This window comes from Rattus norvegicus, chromosome 18, assembly GCF_036323735.1.
Source record: "Rattus norvegicus strain BN/NHsdMcwi chromosome 18, GRCr8, whole genome shotgun sequence".
Lineage (NCBI taxonomy): Eukaryota > Metazoa > Chordata > Mammalia > Rodentia > Muridae > Rattus > Rattus norvegicus.
The window spans coordinates 26773581-26796411 of NC_086036.1; the positions used below are offsets into that span (position 1 = coordinate 26773581).

Consider the following 22831-nt stretch of genomic DNA (forward strand, 5'->3'; position numbering starts at 1 on the left):
GAGGTGGGGTAGGTGGGTGGCAGCAGCCCAGTGTCCTAGTGGAGTGTATGCTTGTTTAGAGTATAGAGGGCCTGGCTCAACCCCATACAGCAAAACTAACTACAAGGACAAACACTACCATTTGAAAATTCCACCTAGGGGTTGGGGATTTAGCTCAGTGGTAGAGTGCTTGCCTAGCAAGTGCAAGGCCCTGGGTTCGGTCCCCAGCTCCGAAAAAACAAAAACAAAAACAAACAAAAACACAAAAACAAAAACCTGAAAATTCCACCTATTCTTTGATGAAGACATTGGATAAACTATCCCCCGCCCCCACCCTGAAACAGGGTTTCATGTAACTCAGGCTGGCATTAAATGTACTCTATAGTAGCTGAGGGTGACCTTCAATTCCTTGAACTTATCTCCATTTCCCAAGGGTTATACCTAAGATGCTGGAGGAATTCTAGGTGCCCTCTCCAAGTCATGGGATCTCCTTTTATTTATTCCCAACACTGGTGGGGGACAGGCTGGGCAGCCAGTAAAAATTTGTGGGAAAGAAATTCTAATGGTGTCTTCCAGACACAATTCAAGCTGGTGGGCACCTTGGAAAGCCAGTAAGGCTCGCCCACTTAAACCTTGCTGGCAGGCTTTTTTTCCTCTTAAAGAATGAAGGGTCTGCAATTCATGGCTCTGGAACCAAACAGAGCCCTAGAGTGTTATGTAATAGCTTGGGAACCTTGACAAAAACACCTGAGTTTTTCCTAAGGATTATATAATTTACTCTTGTCATCTTATAGGTGGTAGTTGAAACCTAGATTTCAGAGGGCAAAAGCCGAGCAGAGGTGAAAAGCCTCCTGGTTCTTCTATGCAGCCAACCCTCCTTCCTACAGTTGGTTGCCATAGTTTCTGCAGGTTTTAAGAACAAAGCAAGCGGTCCCAGAAATGTGCTGATGCTTGGTCGGAAAGCCTGCCTTTTCCGATGAAGCCTACACAGTATCCTGGTAGCACAGCGCCACCTTGTGCCCATCAGCATAAAGTCACTCTGGACACTTCCACAGAAGAGATTGATAGCAGCCACGGAATTTTGATAGCAAATCTCATCTTAGGTCTAGCCAAGCGCCAGGAACTATGCAATTCACATATCCCTATGAAACCCTTAAGCCAATCTGTGAGACAGGGTCTTGGCAGGTAAAAGGCTGGCTTGGAAAACTCATGTTCTCCTGCCCTCCGAGTGCTGATGTCACAGGTGTGTCATCACATGTAGCTCAGAGCCAGGACTTAAGACTTCTTGTGCTGGGGAACTGGGTTGGGGGAGACATGGCAACTGGGGCCAAACCCAAAGCTGTCATACATACTGGACAAATACTGCCACTTAACTACATCCTAGCCCTTTGCTCTGAGAAAGGGTGTCACTAATTTGTCATGGCTGACTTGCCATGCCTCCCAAGCAGCAGGGATTACAGGTAATGACTAGGTAAGGATGACCTTGCCAAGTTCTGAGATCCTGAGTTCATGGGCCAGGACACAGGGAAACCCCAGAGACGGACGTCTGCCTCTAATCTCCATTCGGCTCCGTGTCACACTGTGGCACCCAAACTGCTACAAGGAGATAATGCCCCTGCCTCACAGCTCTAACACCGTGTTTCCACTCCCCCTGGCTAGTCAGCTCCTACATCTCTTGAGTCCCATCAGGGTGGGACTTTGGCGGATGGGAATTCCAATTGGCACTCATTCAAGTTGGCTACGAGGGAGAAGCTGGAGTGGATCTCAAATTCCACCTTGGCACTTGGCCCTCAATTGACTGGACCTGTCTGGGAGTGTTGTGGTATGGGAAAGGGAGCTGGAGAAGAAATGACAGCAAGGGCTGCTGGCCCAGACAGGTAAGGGGTGCAGCCCCTATATCTGCTCTCCCAACAGCTTGTTGGCTTTGAGAATACCACCGAGGCATGCTGTAGGAGAACTACCTTTACTGTGCAGCCTGCTTGTCTGTTTCCAGAGGAAGACTGGTCTGGATACCTTCTGAGTGGACGAGCCAGCATGCCGACAGAGCAAGCTGCTGGTGGCCAAGTTTTCTTCTCAACTGGAGACAGTGAGCCACCTATAATTTGTTCTTTGTCAGAACAACCTGTAGGCTCCCAAACCTAATTTCTGCCCTGCCACTTGGACTGTAACTGAGTATTTTGCCTGCTTTCATGTACGTGCATCTCCTGTGTGCCTGGGACCAGTGGAAGACGGTCAGAAGGCAGATCCACGAGGACTGTGGTTACAATCTGCTGGGTGGCACCATGTGGGTGAACCTATGCACTACCTTCCCCTTTTCTTTTAGTTTTTCTGTGTAGTCCTGGCTGTCCTGGAATTCAGAGATCTCTGCCTCCCAAGTGCTAGGATTCAAGGCATGCACCACTATGCCTGGCTTGCAGTCAGTGCCCTTAACTGCTCAGACAACTATCCCCCCACCCCTGGACTAGCTATTCTTTTGTTTAGACAGGATCTTGCTATGTAGCCAAAACTAGCCTCAAACGTGATCTTTCTACTTCTGCCTCCAGTGCATGTACCACCACAATAGACTATGACCCCCTTTTACAGGACTCAAATGCAAGAGGACTAAAATTAACTTGAGACTGGGATAAAATTTTCACCTGTCTTTATGGAATACAGGGAGGTTTGAAATACCTTAAAACAAAAACAAAAAAATCAAAGCCAAGCATACGTAAATTGCCTTCTGACTTACAAGTACAGTGGAGGAAGCTATACATCAGTTTGGCTGTAGAAAGTGGAAGCTCCCTATGGCATATCCCTACAGCACATCCCAGGACCACAACCTCAGCTGTCCTTCTTAGAGTGAGAATAACTAAGGCTGAGCATTTATTAGGACGACTGATCTAACAAACAGAAGATTTAGTCCCTTGTAGTCCAGACTTTTCTAGGAATATTCCTAAAAAATCTCAAGCACACAAAATATATTCTTAAATATGGTTTAATACTCTTCTCCATTTCTGTACATCACAACACCGAGATTCTGCTCTTAGGGTCTCTCTGCAGAGGCTAGGGAGTGCAGGCTACGGTTTCACCCCTCACTTATGTGTGTTTGTATGCGTAAGTGTAACACATATCGGTATATATTGATACACACATCAATATATAATGCAATATATATCACCAAGGAGAACACATTGATTAAAGAAATACAAAAATTTGGCATCATTTCCAAACTTAAATAGTAAAAATAAAAACTAGAAAAAGAGCTGCATACCCTAAATGTATCATGTGAGACAACAAGCATATGCAAATGTAGTTTACATCCGATCTCTCTGGTCTTGTCAGTCACATCAGACCCATTTACAATGGCAAAACCCTAAGGTACTGCTGGGAAGAGTGTTCGCTTGCTTTTGGGTGTTCTGCAAACAAACAGCAGAGCCCAAAGCAAAAGCCTGCTCTGGTGAAGCCTCCCATGTTGGTGAACACTAAAGAATTGACTCTTCTCACTGGGGTTGAGACATCAGGTTACAGGACAGACAGTCATTTGGACCTCAGAGTACAGTGTGAGAACCAGAGCTTTACATTTGAGACATGCTCCCTTCATTCAAGTGAGACAGGATTGATTATTGGAACGATAGGCAGGTCTGTAACCTGGGAACAAGGAACTGGTTCAGACCAATAAAGCTACAAGTGACTGAGTCAAGTCAGTGAAGAGCAGCAGTCAGGCACTAAAGTGTTAAAAGTACCCAATTTGAAACCCAATGCACCCTACCACCCTGGTGTGTGCGCGATACCAGCTGACTGTAAAACCCGTGATCCTTCAAAGCTCACTGGGCACACTGTTCCGCACTGCTGCGGCTGGGCACACCCACTCTGTTCTCTGTCACCACCTTGAGCACACCATGACTGCACTTCAACTGGGTTTAAATCCGTCACAGCCCAGCGGTGAAGCCCGAGCTTCAGGTTCCCAGGCTCTTTCGGCTCTAACATGGTTTTACAGTCCACGGTGCCAGCAGCTGTGTCCTACCCCACCCGCCCCTGCCCTCCCCACCCGCCTCCATACTTTCTCATTTCAGAGGTGCTTGTAGATCCCACTTTTTGAAACAGATGCTCCAGCCCCACCAGGGGTTTGAGATATACATGCACGGTCATACGTGTCTTGTCTGTCGTTCCCGTGAAAAATCTTGCAGTTCATTTGAAAAAAAAAAAAAAATCAAAACATTCACATAATCTCATGCCATCCAACACAAGGAAACACCACCACCTCCCTTTACCAAGAATAGATCCAAGCAAAATCATCTTTGACATTTTTTTTTTTGGTTCCACTTAAATTGCATGTTTTATTTCTCCCAACCCCAGCCATAGCATAGAAGCCCCATATATCCATCCCAGACTGGTTTCTAGTAGGCTGAGGTTATAGGGAGCCTCAGTAGAGCACCGTCTCCCAAGAGCCGGGCACAAGCGTTGCCCCCACACTGATGAAGCCAACAGTGCACTGGCCCCGTGTTTCCGCACTCAGTCTGAGTTTACAACACAACCTCACCCTTGAAACGGACAGTCTGGGAGTGGGGGTGTGAGGGAGTGAAACTGAAATTGCCTATTAGCTCACCCTTTTCAACATTAAACAGAGACCAAGAGAGAAACGGTTCCAACATTTCACCACATATATTTCTTCTTGTGCAGTCTAAGCCGAGAACGCCATGTAAATGGGTCACTGCGGAGGCAGCGAACGCAGCAATTTAGTTACTCTCCGATCAGAGGGAGAAACCAACCAGTATGATCTCACGTCTACTGACTTCTGAAGGTTTACAGCAGTTAAAGTATTTTGCTTCTATGTATGAAGGTTAAAAAAATCATTTTTTTCATAAAATACAAGAGCAACCAATTTTACCATCAAGTAAAAGTAAAAACTGGGATTCTTTTAAATTAGTCCAAAGTGGCATTTAGGGACTTGGTTGTAGGCTGCTGCGCTGACACCACGACAAACCAAAGTGTAGGGTTGGGTCTGGTTTTGTTTCGCTTTTCTTTTCAGTATCCAATGCTCACGGATTAAGTTCTGGAAATGTTCCAATTGTAAGGCAGGGATCTGTTTGGACTCCACCACGGGTATGCTCCTTGGGTTGAATGCTGGAGGGTGAGGCACGTTTTGCCGGACCCATGTCGACTACCTAGTAGTCATCAAGGTCAAAAAATTCGTCATCTCCTCCTTGGTATTCCATTCCCTGGAAATCTACTCGGTACCGCAAGATACCTGGCGAGACAAAGCAGAGTCAGTAGCCTGGGTCCTTAGAGCAGAGAGGGGCTGCTCTTACAGGAGAAGCCCACCCAAGTCCAGAATTACAGTGTAATCAACAGTGAGTTCCAGGCGTGGTGCTCACCATGCCTTAGTACTTAGGAGGCAGGGCACAAGGACTGCCAGTTTTGGAGGCCATTTGGGTGGCACAGTGAATCCCAGGCTAGCCCCTACTCTCTAGAGAGGCTCACAAAGGGGAGGGGAGGTAACTCAGTGAACCCCAGTGCAGGCTCCATTGCTGGAAGCCATAGGAATAGGAGTAGTCTCCTGGTTATCTCGTGACACCTGAAGGTTTGCAGGCGCAAAACCACATTCCCCAAAACAAAACATGGGCCCAGCAAGATGGTTCTGTAGGTAAAGGCACTTGCTGCTCTAGCTGACTCTTCAGGACGCATAGGGAGGAAGAATGGTCTTCTGACCTCCACATGCATGCCAAGGCACTCTTGTGCCCACCCAAATAGACACAAAATAATACCACCAAACTGCAGAGATTAAATATGACTGAAATACATCATGTGCGTGCCTGAAAAAAAAAAAAGGATAGTGGCACCTGTCTTCAGCACTTGGGAGGGGGAAGCAGGGGCATCTCTGTGAGTTTGAGGGAAGCCTGGTCTACAAAGTGAGTTCCAGGACAGCCAGGGTTCCAGAGAAACACGGTCTCAAAAAAAAAAAAAAAAAAAAGAAAGAAAATAAAATGCTAATAGAAAACACTAAAAATAACCAAAAATTGGTCCAAAAGTAAGGAATGTAGCATCACATGTTGATCCAAACACCTCTTCCAGTAGAGGTGTCCTTAATAATAAACTATTTCAGGACAGCTCGGACCCTGTTTGAGCTTGCTACTCACCTCCAATTCCACCAAATCCTTTCACAAACTGTGATCCTTCTTGTGACTTATCTGTGACAATTTCTAGTGTAGCTCCAAATTTTTTATAGTTGTTAGCAAACCATTCCAAGAGGGGCATGCTCTCTATCAGCTCATGTTCCTGTCCAGTCTACAGGGCACACAAACAATGGCATTAGTCACTCAGCCTAGCACATAGCACACACCCAGTGCCCTGCCCACCATCCCCCTCCCCCTCACCGTTCTCCTACAAATGCACAAAACTAAGCATATCTACCAGTTCTTGGTTACAAATGAAAAGGTAGATAAACTATCTGAGTATTTTCCCTTAGGCTGTGGGCTTAGCAACCATTCTTAGGTGTCACCTTGATTCCTGTGACTGATTCCAGAAACTAGGGTGTTAATAGTTTCTCATCATTCCTTAACCCAGAAGAGACACACACAACAGGACAGCCTAAATAAATGAGTACAGCACACAGGTGCCTGGTGCTCATGAATTAGAATCACAATCAGGACCCCCGAGGAACAGCTAGTGCTCTTAACTGCTGAGCGCCTCTCCAGCCCCACCACCAGCCTTGTTTTCAGAGTCCAGTGTTGTGTGTATGGAGTACGCACGCCATAAGGCATCATGTAATGGTCAGAAGACAACTTGCTTAAGTCTCAGGCTTGGCTATCTCATCAGCCCCATTCAGAATATAAAGCAGCCATTTACACCTGTCTCGTTTAGGAAGGCAGCATTCATTTAAAATTATGGTGATGCATTTAAGCCTAGCTAAGCACAAAGGGGAGCTGATAAAATGCTCAAAGAACAAAGCAAGCCAGGCGTTGGCGGTGAGTGGTACTCGAAGGCAGAAGCAGGCATATATCTGAGTTTGAAGTTAGCCTGCTTGCAGAGTGAGTTTCAGAACAATCAGGGCCACAGAGAGAAACTGTCTCAAAGCTGCCCCCTCTTCCAAGCTAATACAGCAGTAAGGTCTCAAACACAGAGCTGGGACAATGCTATTCAAATTAAATTTCTGTTACTTCAAGGATAACAATGTTTTTCTAATTTTTTAACTTATTACTTTAAATAAATTAAAAAAATAAAAAATAAAAAAATAACCACTATGATCCTGCCCTCCTTGAATTCAGGCCGGCGCGAGGCGGTGAGACATTGTTCTCCTTCCATGGCAGTCCCACTAGAATAAAGCTTTGTCTCCAGAGCTGATGCTGTATGTTACCAACGCTTTAAAACTCTAGCTTTTTGTATGTTATCACTAAAGAAAACTTTACATACCTCTTTGTCTGTGAAGTGAGATTTATCCTTCTCTTGTTCTGGCGTTAAATAGAGAATTTTCTCCTCTGTAGTATTAAAAGTTAAAAACAAAAACAAAAACCGTTAACCCGGTTTGCAAAGTACTAACAGACATCAACTCTGTAGATCAGATAAGAACAGGACTCCTGGACTAACTCAACCAAACCTTCCCAGAAACATCTCAGCACACCAAGTACCTGGTACCCAGTACTTCGCTCCTATAAGGAAACAAAGACATCCAAGATGCAGCCCCGTATTCTTGGCTAATTTAGCTGTGAACAAGCATTAAATGCTAGGGTGGGTGGGGTATTGGGGGTGGCAATATCACCCATGACCCCATGCACTTCTATGTTCCTTTATAACTGTGCCTGAAACCACGGGATTCTGAACAGAGAAATACAACAGACAGCAACAATATGTTCCTCTTCTGTTTACCTTCTGTGCCTTGGCAATGAAGCACGTATCTCATTATATCCAGATTTTCATAGACTATTAGAATCTCTACAGCTCCCATTTCCAAAGCCTTCAGTGTGTCTTCAACTCCAAAACAGTACTTGCCCGTGTCCTGGCTAATTTCATCAAAGTATCGTCCTGTGAATTAGACATAAGAATAAAATATATGGTGCCTCTTGGTTTCCACGAACTTAACCAACTGTGGATCAAATATATTGAGAAAAACTAGCACAACATGCCAACATGTACTATGGAGCTAGGCTTGTGATGGCTGCATCTGCAGGGAACATAGACCTTTACCTGTCTTCATAACGCAAACGATAGCAGACTATTATTAATATAACATTTATGACATGCTAGGTGTTACAAATAATTAAGAGATAATTTAAAGTACATGGGAGGGTGTGCATAGGTTATATACAAACACTACACCACTTCTGTTAGAGCCCGTCACAGTTTTAGATTTTGGTATCCACAAGATTTGAAATCATTTCCACCAGTCCTAACTGCTAAATATTAAAGAGGATTCCACCACTTCTAGTCCCAGGCTTACCAGCACCAGAGCCTGTTCCTAATGCCTAGCTCTGTGCTGCCTTGGGACCATGAACAGGCACTCAAGACCCTGGCCTTGGGTGAGGAAGGCCAAGGAGACTGAAGGTTCTTGGACCATCTTTTGTTGACCTGCCTCGGTTCTCCCCAGTTGCGCGTTCCTGTGCCCCTTAAAGGTGGTGCTGTACTTAAGAGGCTAACACAGAAGGGTAAAGCAACTCTTCATAAAACCCAGGGAGGAGACTGTATGCCTCTTTGGATCCTGTGTGGGAGAAAAATAAAAATTCTACACAAGTTCTTATTTTTGGGTATACAATACTGGTCTTGTGGATTGAATCTAGGGCCTTGTGAATGCCAGGCGAGCACTGCATCAATTGAGCCACTTTCCCAATCCAGAGCCTCATCCTCAAAATCGGGCCAGCTGGACTCGTAGCAACGCAAACCTTAGCCCCTGGGGTATAGAGGCACATGCGTTTGTGTCCTGCTGATAGTTATTTTCCAGTAAAGATGTTTAATTTTCCATTCGTTTACTCTTTTTTTAGTTTTGTCCAGGACAAGAGTCTCATACACCCCAGGATGGCCTAACTACTGAGGCTAAAAATGACCTTGACCTCTTGTTTGCATCTCGACACTATACTGTGGGGATCACAAGTATGAAATTATATACCTGGCCCTTTCTTTTACATTTCACAAAATAAAATAGTAGCATTTCACTATACCTATTAATTTCTTCTCTTGAATGAACTTCACGTTGGAGAGAACTTCAGTAGACAATTCAATAGCTTGGTTGAATCCATTTTCACCACCGTAGGATATATCAACTAATTTTAAAACTTTAGATTGCAACCTCTGACACAAATAGAAACAAAGACATTAGGATCTCAAACACCTTTGCTGAAATCCCACTCTTGAACACCGAGCCATCTCTTCAGCCCCTCCATTTACTTTTAACCACTGTGTCGACTCTCCGGCCAATTTTTTTTTTTTTTTGTTCTTTTTTTAGGAGCTGGGGACCGAACCCAGGGCCTTGCGCTTGCTAGGCAAGCGCTCTACCACTGAGTTAAATCCCCCCCACCCCCCCAATGTTTTTAATGGCTAGGAAGGCCACCACATGTGTAGGGCACTGAGAAGGAATGTATTTCACACACAGACCCCTGCCACAGCAGTCCCTTTTCTCTTACCTGGTCAAACATGTCAGATTGACTTAGTTCAGTTTTAAAGTCAGCTGATCCGGCTAAAACCAAACCAGCCACATTCACTTTGTCTCCAGAAATAAACAGCTGCACAGCAGTCTCTGCTACTTTCCGAACATAGTTATGTCGCTTTTCCATTCTTAAACGGGCAAAACGCAAGGCTGATTGACCTCCTCTGCCTTTGACACAAAAGTGGTGGGAAAAAGGTAACTATTAAGAAAGTACAATATGCCTTATGAAGCAAAACCAAAAGAACCAGTCAAGCTAATCACTACCTGTTACTGTTCAGCACTAACACGCTTATTTACAGTGTATTACTACTTTTTTTTTCTTTTCTATTTTTCGGAGCTGGGAACCAAACCCAGGGCCTCTACCACTGAGCTAAATCCCCAACCCTGTGTTACTACTTTTAACAGACAAGTAAAAGGCATCTCTATGTACCGTGTTTCTTTGGGAGATCCACAGTGAATTTGTGCAGGACTTCTCTGGTGTTTCCTTGGAGCGTGCCAAAAAGAGCACCACTGCCGTCTATTACAATAAAACCAAACTTGCTGTCATCTGAGAGTAACGCTGTAAGAGCCTAAAACACAAACACAAGCACTACACAATGAAGTCCAAGGCTTAGTTAACTCAACATGGATCACCCTCCCCGAGACTGCTTTACAGGCCTCGGCCGTCATACGTAATGCTCATGCAGAGCGGAGGCTTCCATTCTGCAGGGAAGGAGAAAGGGACGGATTTACTGTTTACAGTCAGAGTCAGCTCTAGAGATAAGATGGTGATAGTTCACACTGTGCTGCACAACTAAAAGCCTAAAAGCAGTTACAGTTCTGTTGTTTTTAATCTTTCATTTATTTTATGTACATGAATGCACTGTCTTCATAAACAAGAGGGCATCAGATCCCATTACAGATGGTTGTGGGTCACCATGTGGTTGCTGGGAATTGAACTCAGGACCTCTGGAAGAGCAGTCAGTGCTCTTAACCACTAAGCCATCTCCCAGCCCCACAGTTAAAATTCTTATCTGGATTTTGCCACAATAAAAATTGGAAGAAACTAAATAACCCAAAACCTATACTTGGGTAGGCAAGATTTCTTAGCAATTAAAGGTGCCTTGTGACAACATCTGGTCCCCAGAACCAATGAGGGAGGACAGAATCAACTCCACAGGCAAGCCACAGGATCTGTCCCCCTTGACCCTCTCCCTCACCCGATACACACACAATCCACAAAATCTGAAGTGGAAACAGTGTCATTCTAGAACTCCAGCACCTGGGAGGCAGACATAAGAGGATTTCAAGTTCAGGGGCTGGAGAGATAGCTCAGTGGTTAAGAGCACTGACTGCTCTTCCAGAGGTCCTGAATTCAAATCCCAGCAACCACATGGTGGCTCACAACCATCTGTAATGGGATCTGATGCCCTCTTCTGGTGTGTCTGAAGACAGTGACAGTGTACTCACATTCGTAAAATAAATAAATGGTCCTGCCAAAGCTGGACGCCACCCCCTCCCCCAGGTGTAGGGGAATGTCAGGGAGGGGAGGTGGGAAGGGGTAGGTGGGGGAACGCCATCATTCAAGAAGGGGGATCGGGGATGGGGGTTATGGACGGGAAACCTGGAAAGAGGATAATATTTGAAGTACTTAAAGACACACAGAGAGGATCTCAAGTTCAAAGCTAGCCTGCACTGCTCAGTGAGAGTCTGTCTCCAAAGCCAATCAACCACCTACAAATAAACCAACCAAACAAAATGCCAGCAAAACACTAGTCTCCCCCTTTTCACTTTTATCACTTAACTTAGATGTAGAGTATAACATCTAAATTAAAGATCAAATTTAACATCTTGGTTCTTGTTTTCCTAGCATAGTGCTCTGAAATGAACCTGGCAGGACTCTCACACTCTTAGCCAGTGTCCTACAAAAGCCAAGTTGCAGTCAACCTAACTTTCTGCTACTATCATGGCCTTCAGCATTACTAGATGGTACTATCAAGGTAAAGTAATCTGCAAGCTAATTCTATAGTAACAATGAAAGGAAAATAGTTGTGTCTTAAAAAGAAAAACCCACTGCTCTCAACTGGAAAGGAGGGTTTTTGTTTTAACATGGGGTTTGGCTTCTCTGTGTAGCCCTGGCTATCCTGGAACTCACTCTGTAGCCTAAGCTGGTCTTCAACTCAGATCCACTTGCCTTTGCCTCCCAGCACTGGGATTAAGGCATACACCACCATCACTCAACGAGTTTTAAAGAGATTTATTTTCCTATCTCTGCCTCTCCTGAGAGGCATAGAGCAGCCTTGGGACTCACAGACATATTTCCTGTGATGGCCTGAGACCTAAGGACTGTAATATTCTGCTTGCCACATTCTGGTCTCTTTAGATCTAAGAAATTACTCATTCCTTTTTCCTTTTTAACCAAGAAACAAGAAACTAAATCAGGTGTGGTAACATGCCTATATCAGCACTTGGGAAGCAGAGGCATGAGAACTGAGCCTCACATGCTAATGTAGGCCAGACCACAAGACTCTAGCTTAATCAAAAAAAAAAAAAAAAAAAAAAAAAAAAAAAAAGAAAGTCAAGCATGGTGGGATTTGCTTGTAATTCCAAGCACTCAGGTGGAGTCAAAGGAACAAAAGTCCAAGGTCATCCTTGGTTATATACTTTTGAGAACAACCTGTCTCAACGAAACAAACTCTAATAGGGGCTGAGGAGTGGCTTAGTAGGTAAGGTGCTTGTTATGCCTAAGGACCTTCCAGGTGAGAAATCGGGCATGGGGGATACTGGGTGCTGGGTGTAGCTGAGTCTACACCCTTAGCCCTACTAATCATTTTAATGATTACTGGGAGAAAGGTATTTATGCTAATTTAACAGCTGAGCTATAAAGCCAGACAGTACAGCCACTGGGTACTTTTTAAAAACAGAATGACCCAAAATCTGTATTTGTTTTTAAAAACAAAGTTGACATAAGCAAATGTGTCGAACAGAATTGCTAAGAGTCAGAAGAGGCCTCTGCCAGGACACCAGAGGCTCAGAAAAAAATACAGTTACCCAACTGGAATTGGTCTTCCTGTCAAGTTAGCAAAACCACCCACTGTAAACTGTGGACAAATGTCAGCTCTAATCCCACTGCAGAAGTCTATCTCAGGGTTGATGAAAGGCAAGAGACTAAAGTGGAAGCCAGCTGTGAATTCCTGATTGCTTACTGTTGACTGATTCAGGTCAGTCTAATGAGGTTTCTTTTCCACTATTAATGTTCATTATCGTTAGCTCTGTCACTCAGGGGTCATAAGAACAGGAAAGAGAAAACCTGTCACTAAATGCACTCTATTTGCTTATTTCCCAATGATTTGTGAGCTTAGTACTAAAGGTGCAAAAGACTAGAGACAAGTGTCATGGGAATAGAGAAACAGTCAATCAAAATCAGTCAACCACCTGCCTCTAACAAGTTATCCAAATCCAACTTAGCACCTTCCTCAAACATCAAGAGTAGTATAATGTCCGCACATCATTTTGAAAATAGTCATGATGGCCAGGCGGTGGTGGTACACATCTTCAATCCTAGCACTCGGGGGGCAGAAGACAGGCAGATATGTATTCAAGGACAGTCTGGTCTTCAGAGTGAGTTCCAAGACTGCTAGGGCCACAAAGAGAAATCATCTTGAAAACCAAAATCCAAACCAAGTAGTCGTGATGGAGGATGCCCATAATCCCAGGTAGAGGCAGAAGGATCAAGAATTCAAAGCTAGCCTCCTCGGAAACATGGACCCTGTTGTTGTCACACACACACACACCACACACACGGTAAGAGAAAAATACCAATGTAAAAGGTTACAACTGTCAATGGCTTAGAAAACTGACTTCTTAAAAGATTAAATATTCTACAAATATAATCTATAAAAATAAAAGGAAATGGTTACAAGCATATTCATCCCTGTGCATGAATGTTTAGTGATATTATTCTGAGGCCAAACTAGAAATAGTCCAAAGGTACCAACCAATAAACACAGAAACGATGTCGATTATCAAAGATCACCGAGTATTCAATGGTAAAGTGGTCAAACAGTACAGATATCTGCTACCACAGCCTTAAAAATGGGCAGACCGTAGGACTCGTTCTATGAACGCACAAGCCAATCTATTAATAGAAAGTAGGTTAGTAGTGGACTGGAGCTGGGAAGCTAAAGAAGGAGAGCAGCTGCTCCTGGGCCCTGGTGAGGCCCTGGCCCTCAAGCTTACCTCTGTATGAAACTTGTTGTCGCACAAATACAATGATGTGTTAATTGGTTTGAAAGGTTCAAAGTCAATGTTAACTTTCTTTTCCTTTCCTTCTTCTGTTACAATTGTTCCACAGTAAACAACCAGACCATTTGGAGGTACTGCAAAGAACAAAAATAATTTCTCTAATTATTCCTACAGCCATAATTTAAATAAAACAGAAACTCATCCTAAGACTCATCCTCATTGTAAAGCTTCTTCCGAGATGTTTCAGTAGGATTTATTCCTTAAGTATAGCAAATAGTATTTAGCACTCAGTGTATAGTAAATAAATCAATCAGTAACTAGGTAGCTGAAGGGCAGTGGTGGCAGCTGGCTGGTCACAGCAAGAGAGCCAGGCAGGACAGAGTGGCAAAGAGAGAGAGAGATGCTTACCTTTGTTATAAAGTTTGAGTCTCTGTTGTACAGATGTGATGGCTCCCAGGACTGAAAGGCGGTTTACTCGTGACTTAATGTTAGACGCAGTTCCAAACTCATCTGCTAACATTTTTGCCACTCGTGAAATCTGGTCTTTGGGAGGAATGATCAGTGATATCATGCTCGTGCCATTGCTGGAGAAAGAAACGCACACAAGTTTAAATTCATGCTTACCATTGATAAACTAAGGTAAGACATTCCTAAGACACGTCATCTGAACAGACTGAGAGGCAGCAGCTACCTCCTGCTTGCACATTTCCAAAGAAAGCTACCAAGGGCCAGCGACAGTTCAGCAGACAGTAGCTGCTCAATTACTTAACACTGAGATTAGCCATGTAATGAAGGCCATCAAAGGGACAGCCAGGAAATATCTCCTTCTCAAGGATGAAAAAGGAAGGTTGCTGGAGGACCAACAAGCTGGAATTTGGCAACAAATGAAGCCTGCCAACAGTAGAGGCTGAGATCCCGGTGGCTCTTCAGTGGACAATGAAACAAATCGTCCCAAGCCCAGACAAATATTTCAGTTGCTACTACCCCTTTCTGAAAATCCTCAAATTCAGCATACCTACTGCTTTCTTGATAGGAGAATAATGCAATTCACAAACATTGCAGTTATTAAACAATTTCTAGACTACAGAGATCTTCTTGTCTATGTACTGAAATAAAGGGGTATGCCATCGAGAATGTGTTTTGATTATATTGATTTAGTTAAATTTTTAAAGAGGAACACAGGGGTTAGAAGCACTTGTTTCACTATCATAAAGGTTTGGAGTTGGGATCCCAGAACACTCACAACAAGTCAGGTGTTCTGCACAAGCCTAGTAACATCATCTCCAAGGAGGGGACAGACCAGAAAATCTATCAGGCAACTCATGTGCAAACACAAATTTCTAAAAGAGCTATACATTCAAAAGCCTGGTTACGTGTCCACACTAGTTCAAATATCTAGAACCAAAAGATGAGACTGAAATATGACCCACAGAGAATACCACCTCTTTAACCTATACTTCCAAGATCTGTATTATTGGCTGCAGTTAAGAAACACCTAGCTTGGTTGGGGATTTAGCTCGGTGGTAAAAGAGGCCCTGGGTTCAGTCCCCAGCTCCGAAAAAAAAAAAAAAGAAAAAGAAAAAAAGAAACACCTGGCTTCAATATTTCTAGTTGTTTTTGCCTAGCAAGCATGAGGCCACAGGTTCAAACTCTAACATTAAGGAGTAGGGTAGAGTACGTATCAGCAGCAATATAAACCAGTTTTTGTAAGTTGAAAAGCGTTCTGAAGACTAGTTTACAATGTGAATATACTCACCTTTAATGCCCTATACACAAAAGTGAGTGTCAGCAGGTAAAGGCACCTGGCCCATCCTGTAGCCTTAGCACTAGGAAGGTAAAATAGGATTCCCCAGAGCTCACAGGTTCAAGTGGAGACAGTCTCACAACTTGAGGTGTTGAGTAATAAAGAAAAATAGCTGGCCAGAGTACCACACACAAAGATAACATATAAGATGGGGGGAAAATGTCTGAAAACCACGTGGTATGATTTCATTATGTAGAGCATGTAAAGTCTCAGCATTCAGACAAAGCACAATCTGAACTAAAAACTGACAGAGACCAGGCACAGGCACATGTGCAAGCAGATGATCTGAGCATGAGACCATCCGGTCTAACAGCGATTCCCAGGCCTGCCCAAGGCTACACAAATAAAGGACACCAACAAAAGGTAGCAAAGGACATAGGTCAGTGGTAGTGTTTGCCAACCAAGCACAAAGCCTAGGTTCAATCTCCAATACAAAAACAAAATAAAACTGGGCAAAGAGTTTGTGAATAGACGATTTTGTAAAGATTATAGGAAAGTTGGTTCTTGGGTCTGCTGTGGCTCCCTATCTGGAAGGTAAAGCTGTGTACTGTTTCACATACAGTTTAGTTATACAGGAGATGGAAAGATGACCCTTGCTCTTCCAGAGGATCCAGAATGTTCAGTTCTCAGCATCCACACTGCAGCCTACAACTGTCTGTGACTCTACCAAATGGAGACCCCTGATGTCCGTTTTTGGCTTCAGTGGGTACTACAAGCACATAGTGCACTAACAGACATGCTGGTAAACACTCTCTTAAGAGTGATAAGACAGTGTTGGCCTCTGATCTCCATATATACAAGTGACCCTTCCCCTTTAAAAAAAGACAGGAGATACAGGATGTAGAAAAACAAAAACTCAATACTGTTATAGGTGTAAAATGGAATGATGGACACTGGTAGGATGGGTCAGTGGGTAAAAGTGCCTGCTGCCAAGTCTGATGACCTGAGTTTGATTCCTGGGTCTCACGTGTGTAAGGCAAGAGACAACACCTTTAGCTTGTCCTCTTAACTCTGTATGAATGGAGTGGCACGCATGTGCCTACACGATTAAGTTGCTTTTTGTCAGTGTTTTAGACCGCAACAGATGACCAGGACAGAACTCTTAAAATAAATAAATAAATAAATAAATAAATAAATAAAATCAACAAGTCGAATCTTTTAAAGGGTGTTATGTTTTATAGTACGAAAATTATATTTAATAACAATAAAAAAAATCAGCGTGGTGGAGGTGCACGCTTTTAATCTCAGCACTCAGGAGGCAGAGGCAAGTGGGATCTCTCTGAGTTTGAGGTCAGCCTGGTCTATAAAATTATTTCTAGAACAGCCAGGGCTACACAGAGAAATCTTGTCTCAAAAAACAAAATCAGTTAGGGCTAGGGGATAGCTTAGCTGATAAGACTGCTTGCTGTGTATGCATGAAACCCTGGACTCAATCTCCAGCACTCCTCTAATATAAACACTGGGAAACAGAGGAGGGGCACCAGGAGTTGAAGGCCATCCTTGCTGCATGTGCTCATGCATACAACCCTAATGAATGTGATGGATGGACAGACCAGCATACGTACATATGTACAAGAGGACTAGCTGGGAAAAGGAGGCAGACTAGGGGAGAGAAACAAGAAAAGGTGCTGGGGCATGGTGGCTTAGGTCCAGGCATTTGAATGCCCTACGTGGTGGCACTGTTTGGGAGAAATGTGTCCCTGGAAACGTGGAAGCTTCAAAGACTGGTGCTGCTCCCAGCTTATTCTGCTTCTTGCTTGCGGTAGGAGATGTACGCTCTCAGCTAATTCCACTCCATGATGGTCTTAACCTTTTAGAACCATAATAAATAAACCCAAAGAAACTCCTGCTTTGATAGGGGGATTCCAGAGGGGAAATCGGGAAAGGGGATAACATTTAAATTTAAGTAAAGAAAATATTCAAATTAAAAAAAGAAACTCCTGCTTCAGTGGTGCTTTATCAGAATAGAAAAGTAACTAAAACGTAGGGTGTAAATATGATACTAATAATGCTTTATGTACATATATGAAAACAGATAAAACTCATTTTATATTTATATAATTCTCGTGTACTTAAAGATCAGAGGCTTGAGACATGGCCTTGCAGTTGAAAGCTTCCAGAGGAAGCTCAATTTCCAGCACACAAATGGTGGCTGGCAACCATCTATAATGCCATTCATAGGGCATCCAAGGCCACTAGGCACGCTTGGGGTGCAAGGACATACACACCCTAGCTTTAAGGCTACAGAAGCAAACAATTATTAGTATCACAAGAATAGGTGGGGTCAAATAAACTGAGAATGAAGATACTTTCAGAAAAACGTGAACCACCCCCTGCTACCTATAGAAAGCCTATAGGTTTTCACAGAAGCCTTAAGTAGGGGCTTTTTTGTTTTAAAGACTGTGTGTGTGTGTGCATGTGTGTCTGTGTTGGTAAGAACTTTGGCAGAGAAAATTATTTTTTTAAGTGTATGGTGCTTGCCTTGTACACAAGCCTGTCTATGTATGACTGAATGCCTGGTGCCTCAGAGGCTAGAAGAGGGCATTGAATCCCTCTGGAACCTAGGCTTTCTCTGAGAATTATCAGTGTTCTTAACTATTGAGCCATCTCCCTGGATCCAGATGAGAAAATTTAAATACAAACCATTTTTTGTGTGTTTTTTTCCTTATAAACAATTCTCAAAGAAGCATAAGCTCAGAATCTTTAGGGACCACAGGCCTTCTCTTGAAAGGGTTCTGGTCTGAGCCAGCACTGAGATGGACCTGACAGAAGGTGATGTTAAGAAGTAGAATGAAAAGGGCTCTGAAAACAGAGAATGATGGCACAGAAACCCAAACCCAAAGGACCTGAAGCTACGTGAAAAGAAAGTCAGAGCAAACCGAGTGAACCCAAAATGCCTCACAGCCAGATGATGCTGTGCAGAGAAACGACCTTGAGATAAACTGCTATTTACTTTCCATGAAGATGGCTTAAGATGATAAACAGTCATTAAGCAATTTTGCTGTAAGAACTGCAGGGCAGCCTACATGCACACCCACTTAACATCCCAGAGAAGATCAAGCAAGTAAACACGTAGTGACAGGACGAGACCTCATTCCTGGAGTCCATTGCTTAAAAGGTTCAGAAGTAGGGCTCAGGGCACGCGGTACGCTCCCTAACCCATCACACAGGAGACAGACAGACAGATCTGAGTTCAAGGCCAGCCAAGACTACACTGAAAGAGCCTGGCCCGTCTCAAGAACAAACCACAGGTTCAGATGTATATGTAGTTTGCCAGAAATTTTTTGGTTGATATATTTCTACCAAGATTGCTAACTCTGAAACATACTACCTGAAAGTTTAAAACTGGCTCCATGGATAAGAGTGTTTTCATGAGGACATGAATTCATATCCCAGAACCTACATAAAACATGTGTCTGTGGGGCTGGGGATTTAGCTCAGTGGTAGAGCGCTTACCTAGGAAGCGCAAGGCCTTGGGTTCGGTCCCCAGCTCCGAAAAAAAAGAACCAAAAAAAAAAACAAACAAACAAAAAAAAACATGTGTCTGTAACCCTGGGGCCGTGAGATGTAGACAGGCCTTCCGGGACTTTCGAGCTGCCACCCTAGCTCTAAGTCTCACTTGTGACCCTGTCTTTTCACCCAAAGATGCACGTGTCCATCCCTCTCAGACCCACCAAATCTTAGGAACAAAACTACCTTTCACTAGTTTCCATGTATAGCTCTCTCTACTCTGTAGGGGGAAACCTTAAGTTTCTGAACCCACCTTTGTAACACATTTGACTAGAGCTGAAATACAGATTATTAAAAACAATGCCTTATGTGGGAATGGTGGTGCCTGATGTACTCCAAAGGCTTAGGAAGTAATAGTTGAGACTATTAAAGTTACCTCATGCTTTTATGCTGGCTTTAACACTGGCAGAGTAAAGGGCCCTGCCAGGAAAGTTTTGGAGCAGATGCACTCATTTAATCCACAAGCAGCCAAACTTGTCAGACCAGTCTGTGTAAACACAGTAAAATCTAAAGGAAGTTAAATATCTCATGTTCATGTACAACAAGCACCTATTACGAGAATGAGAGGGGGCTGGAGAGATGGCTCAGTGGTTAAGAGCACTGACTACTCTTCCAGAGGTCCTGAGTTCAAATCCCAGCAACCACATGGTGGCTCACAGCCATCTGTAATGGGGGCTGATGCCCTCTTCTGGTGTGTGTGAAGACAAGGACAGTATACACGCATGTGCGAGTTAAGATCATCAGACACTAGGAAAAAAGAAAATGTTCTCACTGGAGAAGCTAACCGCAAAAGCCAAACTAGAGAGTATTCTCATGGTTGCCACCTTCCCATCGAGATGTCTGGGTCTGCACACTGGCTGGCCTGGAGCTCACATGCAGACCAGGTCACACGCAACGCAGCTCTGCTGGAATTAAGAGTGTGTACTACTACTGGGTCTGCTTGCTGTTTCTAATTCTAATAGTCTTTTGTTCATCTTCTCTGCTGTCATTATATCCCCATTCCAAAATCAAAAAACCTTAAGTAAGAGCCAGTGAGGGGACTGGAGAGATGCCTTGGCAGTTAAGAGTAAGAAGACCTGGGGTTTGATTCCAACTATCCACATGGTGGCTCACACAGTGCCTAGTTCCAAGGGATATGATGCCTTTTCTGGACCCTGAGGTCACCAGGCACTTGCATGATGCTTAAACGCCTATACACATAAGGTAAGTTAAATAATAAACATTAATTAAAGGAGAGCTAAATGAACAAACAGCATTCGGTAGAGTAGCACAAAACAGCTCAAGCCAATCTGGGTCACATGGCAAGACTGTGCCTCAAAACCCAAACACACACACACACACATAACACACACACACAACACAACACACACACACACACACACACACACACACGTAAGTACATACGTAAAAAGTAGTAGGAAAAGAGCGAGCACAAGGTTGGGGAGGTAACTCAGTGAGAAAAGAGCTCACTCTCTGCAAGCATGGTGATCTGCACTGAGTCCTCAGCACTCACGTGTGGCAATGCAGGCCCGAAACCCCAGAACTGAGACCGGGCAGAGATAGGGAGAGCCCTAGAGCCAGTGGGTGGGGGGGTGGCTCAGGGATGAAAACACTCACCCTATGGGCTGGAGGACCTGAGTTTTGAATTTCCAGAACCCATGTAAAAAGAACAGCCCTCCCTCCTCTGGTGAAAGGAAAAGCAGACTGGAGGTTTCTCACAAACTACGTAAACAGGAAGCCAAGCAACAAAGAAACCCCTTCTCTAACAAGGTGGAACTGTCACACCTGATGCTGCTGTCCTCTGACCTACACGTGTACCCCACACACAGAGGAAAAGGACAAAGAAGTCCTTAGACGGCATGCTCCAGCTAGTAGTGCATGCCTATAACCCCAGACTTTAGAAGACAGAGCTCCAGGAGGATGGCCTAAGTTTGAGGCCAGCCTGATTTACATTCAGTTCCAGGTTAGCTTGGAACCAAGACCCTGTCTCAGCCAGTGAGATGGTTCATCAGGTAGCAACCCCTGGAAGCCACATGCCAGGAGAGAACAGATTGTTTTGACCCCCCCAACCCCACTCTTTACCACAAAAAGAAATGAATGTAATTTTTAAAGAACACCAGTGAATCATGTTGTGTAGCAATGACTCATATATGTCTTAACAACTTCAAGGCAGACCTAAGAAACAAGCTAGACACAGATCAACGCCGAAGACAAAGAAAGCCCCCAAGCCCAAGGTCCTCAAGCTCATGAGGGTAATTTCCATTATCAAAGAATTCTCTTCAATGATTTACCCAGAGGATTAACTTCTGGGAGACACAGGGAGGAAAACCTTGTAAACGGGGTAAATACACAGAACAAACACAACCCAGAAAGGAAAGATTTAGACAGCTAGTAGCTTTCCCTTCCCTCATTAAAGAACTGTCGACAGGGAAGTTTCCCTACCTCAGTCAACATCCCAACACTACCTACTGGAATATTCCATCAGGAAGCAGCAGAAGCTGGAATACTTTTCTAATTTTCTCAAAATAATGCAATAGAAGGAGACTGCGATCACAGCCAGTCTTAGCATCTCACTGTCAGGCTCTAGCCACGGAGCTATGAATGAAAACCCCTCTTTTGTGACCAGTGTGGAAATACTCTGAAACAAAGCAGAAGTTACAAATCTCCCATAAGTTATCTTTTTAATCCACACTTTCAGGATTGCTATCACCACCAAATGTTCATTAAAAACAAACAAAACTGGAAAAAGACCACTGGCTGCTCTTCCAGAGGACCAGGGTTCAAATCCCAGCACCTGCATGGCGGCTCACAGCTGTCTGGATTCTAGTTGGAGGGTCTGATGCCTTCCTTTGGTCTCTGTAAGCATACTCATGGTGCATAGGATACAACCTCTATAACTTAAAACTAAAAATTAAAAGAGCAAGCATGGTGGCTGGGCCCGGCAGAACACACCTTCTATCCCAGCACTCAGAGGCAAACTCTTGAGTTTGAGGCCAGCCTGGTCTACAGTAAGCTCCGGCTAGAGTGAGACTCTGTCTGAAAATAAGCAAAAACCAAGGTAGTGTGCATAACAAGAACATAGATTTGAAATGAGAAGATGGGGACAGAAACTGTGAAGACCTCTAGACCTGCCTGGCATTAGACAACTAAATATTCTCCAGACTTTAGTTTTATCCGTGGAACGCCATTAGTAGCTTTTTGTCTCATTAAGAGGTTTGTTATAGAGCTAAAAGGCATGCTAGTTACTTATGCTTGAAAAAGTAGTTTTAATTACTTAAAAACATCAGGGACTGGAAAGGCGCTCAGAGGTTCAGAATGCCTACCGCTCTGGCAGAGGTCTCAGGTCTGGTTCTCAGCATCCTCACAATGGCTCACAAACGCCAGTAACTCCAATTCTTGGGAACCCAATACCTTTGTTTGACTTTTGAGGGCTCTAAACACATGTGCCACACACCCATAAACTTTGGGCATGCATTCATAAAATAAAATCAGGGCCAGGACATAACCTTTTCGTTTGTGCTTGGCTTTACCAAGACCCAGTTCCATGTCCAAGCACAGCAACTAGGAAACTGCCTGTAACAATCACTGATCTTAACCTTGCGTCGCCTTTCCAGCCCCACTCAATTCTTAATTAAATTCTATTGTGCCAACTTTACTAGGCAGGCATATATACAACCTCCACTACTATTTCAGCATCCTGA

The 22831-nt window shown here is 43.9% G+C and overlaps 1 protein-coding gene and 1 non-coding gene across 3 annotated transcripts in view; one reads left to right on the top strand and one right to left on the bottom strand.

The window, feature by feature from the left end:
- Positions 1-2937: 2937 nt before the first annotated feature.
- Etf1 (eukaryotic translation termination factor 1) overlaps positions 2938-22831 on the bottom strand; it is a 28340-nt gene continuing 8446 nt past the window's right edge. Inside the window, exons 2-10 of one of the 2 annotated variants that reach the window (XM_039096867.2) lie at positions 14225-14400; positions 13811-13950; positions 10023-10161; positions 9570-9760; positions 9108-9237; positions 7822-7977; positions 7369-7433; positions 6096-6243; positions 2938-5206 (exon numbers count right to left, since the gene is read on the bottom strand). In XM_039096867.2, the coding sequence (XP_038952795.1) occupies positions 5124-5206; positions 6096-6243; positions 7369-7433; positions 7822-7977; positions 9108-9237; positions 9570-9760; positions 10023-10161; positions 13811-13950; positions 14225-14387 (1215 nt within the window). In that variant the 5' untranslated portion in view covers positions 14388-14400 and the 3' untranslated portion in view covers positions 2938-5123. The remainder of the gene's footprint in view (positions 5207-6095; positions 6244-7368; positions 7434-7821; positions 7978-9107; positions 9238-9569; positions 9761-10022; positions 10162-13810; positions 13951-14224; positions 14401-22831) is intronic. The other variant, NM_001008344.1, reaches the window with a different exon arrangement.
- On the top strand, positions 8552-8667 carry LOC120098404 (small nucleolar RNA SNORA26). Its single transcript, XR_005496578.1, has one exon. It is a non-coding gene; the product is annotated as a small nucleolar RNA SNORA26 (small nucleolar RNA).